Source organism: Meleagris gallopavo, chromosome 14 (assembly GCF_000146605.3).
Source record: "Meleagris gallopavo isolate NT-WF06-2002-E0010 breed Aviagen turkey brand Nicholas breeding stock chromosome 14, Turkey_5.1, whole genome shotgun sequence".
Classification (NCBI taxonomy): Eukaryota; Metazoa; Chordata; class Aves; order Galliformes; family Phasianidae; genus Meleagris; species Meleagris gallopavo.
Window position 1 is genome coordinate 2,786,609 of NC_015024.2, and position 7,419 is coordinate 2,794,027.

At 59.1% G+C, this 7,419-nt stretch overlaps 1 protein-coding gene across 1 annotated transcript; it reads right to left on the bottom strand.

Moving 5' to 3' along the window:
* Positions 1 to 5,202, bottom strand: GNAI2 (G protein subunit alpha i2). The gene is made up of 8 exons (XM_010718377.2): positions 5,050 to 5,202; positions 4,531 to 4,672; positions 4,067 to 4,227; positions 2,233 to 2,361; positions 1,648 to 1,777; positions 1,296 to 1,449; positions 452 to 652; positions 1 to 346 (listed from the first exon to the last, which is right to left on the bottom strand). The coding sequence occupies exons 1-7, from the start codon at positions 5,052 to 5,054 to the stop codon at positions 462 to 464; spliced, it is 912 nt and encodes a 303-aa protein (XP_010716679.1). The 5' UTR covers positions 5,055 to 5,202; the 3' UTR covers positions 1 to 346; positions 452 to 461.
* Between the last annotated feature and the right edge of the window lie 2,217 nt (positions 5,203 to 7,419).

Below are 7,419 nucleotides of genomic sequence, written 5' to 3' on the forward strand. Positions count from 1 at the left end.
CCTGGGGGGGGTCCCATCGCCGGCCCCTGCGATGCCGGGAGCGCCGCGCCCCCTGCGAACACGTTTTGGATGTAAACGGTGCGGAACCGAATAAAAAGGAGAGACTGGGGAGATGGCGACCGGTTACAAACCAAGAGAGAAATCCTCCTGTTCCTGGCCTGGAAGGCAAAGGGGCGTGGGGGGACACCGGAGGCAAGTGGGGACAGCCCTGGGTCAGGTGTCGCAGGCAGTGCGTCCCCATCGCTGCCACCACGGCCGTCACCAAAACGTCTCTTTAGAGGGTTGGGGGATGAAACCAGAGGAGAAGCAGAATCACTGGGCACGGTCCTTCCTTCATCAGTGCGTCCTAGGAGAGAGCAAGCCATGAGTGGGATGGGTATGGGGTCAGGGGAGGCGGTGGGCGGCAGGATGGGGATGGCACTCGCAGGTCTTGGAGGGGCCCCATGCCTACCTTGCCGCTCTCAGAAGAGCCCGCAGTCCTTCAGGTTGTTTTTGATGATGACGTCAGTGACGGCATCAAAGACAAACTGCACGTTCTTGGTGTCGGTGGCACAGGTGAAGTGTGTGTAGATCTCCTTGGTGTCCTTCCGCTTGTTCAGGTCCTCGAACTTGCTCTGGATGTAGCCGGCGGCCTCGTCATACTTGTTGGCACCTGGGGAGGGAGAGATGATGCTGGGGATGTGCCACGGCCCCCCAGGCCGCAAGGATTCCCACAAAGCTGCCTCACTAATCTAGCCAAGTGGTCATGCTGGGATACAGCTCACCAAAATGCCACCAGCCCAAGTACCATGACAGGGCAGAGTAACCACCACGCTCACGAGGTGCACAGCGCAGCCCTAGGGCTCCCTCACTGCCCATCCCCATCTCAGCCTCCACGGCTTCCTAAGCCTCTTATTCTTCTCATCACTTCTGCTTTATCCACACATTGCCTTAAGAGCATGTCCAGGTGCAGCCTGGACACCCAATAAGCCTCAAACCAGGGCTGCTCCTAACCCAGCTGCTCCACTCCTTCCCAAACCCCTCCCCTGTCCCCACAGCACCTCAAGTGCCACCCAACTCCACAGTGCCATGGGCAATCCTCTGCCCCAAGCTGCACTCTGTTCAAAGTGCAATGACCACAGCAGGACCCACACCTCAGGGACACCCAACCAGCCCTAAGGATTCCCTGCAAGGAGTCCCAGAGGCTGCTGAAGCAGGGACCCCACACTCAGAGCCAACAGAGCCACAGTTCCCATTGCCATTCTCCCCTGGAACCCCAAGGCAAGGGATGCAGCAGATGAAGCCCAGATGCACACCTGTGTACTCCGGGAAGCAGATGGTCAGGGGGCTGTGCACAATCTTCTCCTCGAAGAGGTCCTTCTTGTTGAGGAAGAGGATGATGGACGTATCCGTGAACCACTTGTTGTTGCAGATGCTGTCAAATAGCTTCATGCTCTCGTGCATCCGGTTCTATGAGAGGACGGGCACCGCATCAGGCAGGTGGTGCTGCCACCCCATGAGCCACTGACCTTGGAACTGGGCACTGGGCACCCCGTACTGCTGCACCAAACCAGCAGCCACTACAATGGGGTAGCGGGTCACTGCCAGCAGCACGGGGTAGGGATCTCCTGGAGCACCCTAACTCTAGACTTCCACCCCCTCGCTCACCATCTCCTCGTCTTCTGCCAGCACCAGGTCGTAGGCACTCAGGGCTACGCAGAAAATGATGGCTGTCACCCCCTCGAAGCAGTGGATCCACTTCTTCCGCTCTGAGCGCTGGCCGCCCACGTCAAACATCCTGCAGGGCAATGGCAGTCTGGGTCAACAGCACCCCAACTCCTGCACCCCCAGCCCTGCCTCAGTTCCCCCAGCAGAGCTGGGTGATGCCTCCCACTGAAGCGCTGCCATCATGTACCACCAGTGCTGGGCCGGGGATGCACAGATGGGATTATGGAGGATAATGTGAGCCACGTGTCTCTCCCTCTGTGGGCACCAGAGGATGCCCAGGCTCCGCAGAGCACCACATCCTCAGGGACGGATTTTCCTGACTCCTGTCCCTCTGCTTGCCTGCTGGGGAGGCTCTGCCACTGCTGTGTCCCCCCAGGGCCACCCTGTCCTTCCCTGCCACACCCCCCAAAGCCCTGGATGAGCACAGAGAGGTGCTGCGCATCCTTGCTTGGCCAACCCCGACCTCCATCACCAGCAGCAGCTCAGCACCAGGCTGGCGCGCCGAGGGTTTGCAGCCAGACCTACTTGAAGTGCAGGTCCTTGAAGGTGAAGTGGGTCTCCACGATGCCGGTGGTCTTCACCCGGGTGCGCAGCACATCCTGCTGGGTGGGGATGTAGTCGGCCCGCGCTATCCTTTCCAGGTCGTTCAGGTAGCTGGAGGGGAGGGCAGGATGGCATCAGGCGGGGGGGCAACGGTGGGGGCAAAGCCAAGCCAGGAGTCTCCACGAGACCCCCACCAGCGGGGACACAGGGCCTGCAGAGCCCAGCAGGTGACGTGGCCCAGGGGACCGTGCCCGCAGCGCCATGACGCTCCCAGCCCAGGGAAACGGAAGGAGGAAAGCATTCATCACCACGACAACAGGCCGCGGCCCAGCGGAAACCGCCGCTGGCACTTTGCCGCTGCAGTCACACACACACAAAGGGCCGGTCCTGCAGGAAGCGGCGCAGGGCTCGGCCCCGCCACGGACAGCCCCGTGCCCCCAGCAGCTGTAATCGTCGCGGCTTGAGTTAATTGGGTTACGATAAGCAGGCCGCCCGCCGCACGGGGCTGTAATCCGGAGAGAGCCGTGCCAACGGGACGCAGGGAGACGGCTATGGGAGACACCGAGCGCGGACGTGGGGACCCCAGAGAGGGCGTGGGGCAGCACGGCGGTGACACGGCCGGACCACACCTCCACAGCGAGCTCAAAAACAGCCGGAATCACCGGCTCGACGGCTGCCACAAAACAGGAAGCGAGCGGCGGGGAGGCAGGGCCGGGCTGGGCTCGGACCTCGGCCTCGCTGTCACCGAGGGGAAGGCACACGGCTCCCCATCCATAACCTGGGCACAGCGCAGGGCATCGCCCCAACCGCTGGATGCGGGCACTGAGCAGCGCTTGTCCTTCGTGCTGCTGGGGCAGCCGTAGGGATGCCCATCCCAAAGGGCATCACCGCCCCATGTGGGACCACAGTGGACACCAGGCTCCAAAAGCCCGCAGCTGAGCTCCTCCAGCAGCGGCTTTCAGGCATCGTTTTCCCAATGCAGAAAAGCGATCATGCTTTAGGCAGATTAACTTATTTATTAAATCTTGTTGGGGATAAACCGAACCAGATGCAGTCAATTTACTTCTCCAAGCACTAGCTTGCCAGCTCTTACGCCAGCAGAATGCTGATTTCTGCCATATAAACTCATTTGAAAACGATAAAACAACAAAGCAAGCGGTCTTGAGTGCTACGCTCAGAACGAGCATCCCCATTTTTTATTGGGGATATTTCCCTGCATGGATAGGACAAGGAGGAATGGCATTACGCTCAAAGAAGTGAGATCTAGGTGAGATGTCAGGGGTAAATTCTTTGCTCAGAGGGTGGTGAGGTCCTGGCACTGCTGCCCAGAGCTGTGGGTGCCATCCCTGGAGGTGCCCCAGGCCATGGAGGGGTCCTGGGCAGCCTGAGCTGGGGGGCAGCCAGACCATGGCAGGAGTGGGGCTGGATGATCTTTAAGGGCCCTGCAACCTAAGCCATTCTATGATTCTATGATACACACTCCCCATACAGCATTCATGGGGCTGGAGTTGAGAGCTGCCTGCAGTCCCCATCAATCCTGCTCACTGAACCAATCAGGGGAAAAAAATAAACAAATGAAAGGAAAAAACTACACAGAAAGAAATCCAGCGCTAATTATTCTTCTTGCAAGAGGAAAACAGCATCCATACGAAGAAGACCCATGTCCAGCATGGAGGGGCTCATGCCTTCAGGGAGAGTCCCAGCTTGGATGCTGCACACCTGGAAGAGCACTGCCCCGACCCTAACATCGCAGAACGGCTCCATAGCATAGTGACAGATTGAGGAGGAAAAGAAGAAGGAGGAGGAATGTACTCACTAGGCAGCAGAGTCATTCAGCTGGTATTCACGGGAGCGATTGAAGCAGGCCTGGACCCCGTGGTCAGCCCACAGCCTCCGGATGACGTTGGCAAGATCTTCAGGCATGATGCCCTGCTCCTCTGCGGTGCAGGCGAGCGCAAAGAGCTGGCGGGCATCATCCTGCAACAGAACCAGGCATCAGTTCCATGAGCCCCAGCGATTCCCACCAACCCACCACAAATGCCCATAGAAAAACAAACAAACAAACACAAGAACGGCAAAAATCACCTTTCCTAGCCCAGGAAACTCACAACTTTCCTCCCTGCTCCCATCACTCATCCTTTGGGTTTTCCCTGCCTTAGGAGGTCCCAGAGTGTGGGACAGCAGAAGGGATTGGGCAAGGCCACGTAAGGCCTGGTCCTGCTTTGGAAGGCTCTGCTCCCAGAAGGGATATGGACGCAGCAGGCACACAGAGACACGCACCGCTCTGGAGGAGTCCCCGAAGTCGATCTGCAGGTTCCCCATAGCCTTGATGATGGCCATGATGGACTGGATGGTGTTGCTGTAGACCACGGCTTTGTATTGCCGGCACTCCTCCTCTGAGTAGCCATCTTCGTGGATGATCCTGGGGACAGGGGACAAGGTCAGCATGCCCTGCTCACAGTGCCACCAACCACGCTGCCACCTCCCCGCCAGGTGTTTGCTTTCACCATGTCTCTGCTGCCAGCGTAACCACAGGCACCCGAGCTCACCTACCCTTCCACAGCCAGCTGATGAAATATTCATGCCCTGGAGAGCACCCAGCCTGTGGGAGCTGGGCAGCAGGGACATGGGGACACACGGGATAACAGAAATCCCATTGGCAGCATCCCAGCCCTTCTCAAGGCACTTTCAGCCACCACGGCACCATCCTGTGCATCCCAGGAGCCCAACCCCAATGCCACTGTGCCCAGGTGTCCCAAGCACCGCTGCAGGGACAGGGCAGGTCCCTGCGATACTCACTTCATCTGTTTGACAATGGTGCTCTTCCCAGACTCCCCAGCACCTGTGGAAGAAGTAAGGCACAAGCCATCAGCTACAGCCTAAGGCTGCCACCACAGAGACCCCCATGGGATGGGCCAAAAAGGAGAAAATCCAATGGGCTTCTAAAGCAGCAGGTGCGGACAAAGCCCAGAGCAGGACAGTGCCACAGCACCCAGGGGTTTCTGCGTGGCTGGGAAAAACCCAGACAGCTTCAGCAATGTGTCAGCCCCAGTGGCAGTGCTGCTGTCACCCCAAGCATTGGGGATGGGCCACTCTGGCAGGCTGTGTGCATCTGTCGCTCCCTCCCTCCCTCCCCAGGCTGGGAGGGAGGAAGGAGTGAGGTCACCCAGCTGCAGAAAGGGGAAGCTGAAAGGGGAAGCTCAGAGGGACACGGCCCATCCCTTGTCCCTTCTCTGCACAGGGACAACAGCCTGGAGCAAATCCTCAACACAGGAGCTCCAAGCAGTGCTGTTTGGGGATACCACATCCCAAAGCACAGCGCTTTGTGCATTCTCTTCCATCCATCCCTGTGGTCTCTCTCTTTGGCCACACTCCACGCCAGCCCCATCCCCTCGACCCACACAGCACCAGGGAGGTGTCGGACAGTCCTCATGTGCCCAAGGTGTGCGCAACGCCACATCCCTAAAGCAGAGCCACCCTTATAGGGACCCCCAGGCAGCTCATGGCAGGGGTGCTGCAGTCCAGCCACAGAGGGGGAAGAGGAGCTCAAAAAAAAATGGAGATTATGCTAAAATTAACCTGCAAGAGTACAGCCTGAGTTTGCGGCCAAGGCACAGCAGCAGGGACATCACCATCTGTGTGTGACACCAGGTACCCCATGGAAGCAGCAAGGGTCACAGCCCCATATCCTGCAGGCAGAGTGCCCCCCTGTCCCCAGGCTGCGCCGTGAGGAGCTGCAGCCCCAGGCAGGACCCAGCATGCACCCGCAGCATCTTTCTCTGGTTATGGGACTCGGCGGATGACACGTGTTTCTCATTTGGCCCAAAATATATGATTTGGCTGGAACCTCGCAGGCTTGACCCGACGGAAATAAAACTGCGCTCAGCTCGGTGAGGTGGATCGGGTTTCTTGCTTTCTTTCCACCCAGAGCTTCCCCTGGCTCCTTTGGAAAAGGAACCCTGCAGCCAGCCACGCCGTGCGGAAAATTGCTGCTCACAGCAGGGGCAGCGCTTGGCCCCATAGAACCAGAACTGCACGAAGGGCACCGAGAGCCATTGCAGTGCCAGCCCCGTGCCGCCTCCACCTGGGAAGCTGTGACAGCAGGGCACCGGGCACGGCAAACTGACCCTGAGCATCTCCAAAGCATATCCCTGCCCAGCACATCATCCCAGCCCACAGAGCCGTCCCCATGGCTCCCCACCGCTCTCCTAGCCCTAAGGCACTGTTAATGGGGTGCAGGCGTGACCCCGCGCCCGCTGCGGGAGCCTGCTGGGAGGAGCGTGGGCGCACACGTGCGGAGCCGCGGCCTCCAAACCCTGCGTTGAGTCACAGTAGCTGCAGGGAAGGCATTTTTCCTTTCGTAATCCCTGTTTAGCAGGAGTGCTCCAGTACCTCACTAACTCTAATAACCCCAGCCGGAGCGGTGCCACCCAGCAGCACCCGGAGCAGCAGATCCCAGCACAGCACAGGCAGGCAGTGACGTGGCACGGGCACAGCCCTATGGGCACGTGCAGCAGCTGGGAGCGCAGCCACCAGCCTGCCATGCCATCTCTCTTCCAAATCTGCTCCTTTGCCTCATGGCAAGCCCAACAGGCCACCAGAATGGTCATGGGTGGCACGGGGATGCGAGTAATGGGGGACAGAAGGTGGTGTTCAGGGAAGCCAGCAAGCCATATAGAGGGGACAGGGAGGGGGACAACCATTACTGGGCTGGGGGGAAGCTCCCAATCCCCGGAACACACCGGCTACCGGCCATTCAGCCCCGACACAATCCATAGGCTGAGTGCCAGGCAGCATGAGCTTCCGGAGCAGGACAGCTTCCCCACTGCTGGGCAGGACACAGTGCTCTAGGGCTGGGGCTGTGGCCCTGCACCCCAAAGCATCACTCCCATCTGTCCCAAAGGGCCAGGTCTCAATGTGTCACGGAGCCCAGGGCCCCAGGGATGCAACCATGCTTCTTCCCAGACCATACTACAAAAATAGGAAACAATCACCATCATCCACAAGGGGACGGAGGCTTGGGACGTGCCCCCATGCTGAGAGGTGGGGAGGAGGGGATGGGGGTTGGCAGGGACAGACCCAAGGCACCAGCCATGTCCCAGCCACCAAATGGAGTTTTCCAAAGCACTGCACCAATAGCTGGGTGAAAAAGACTCCAGAATAAAAGAG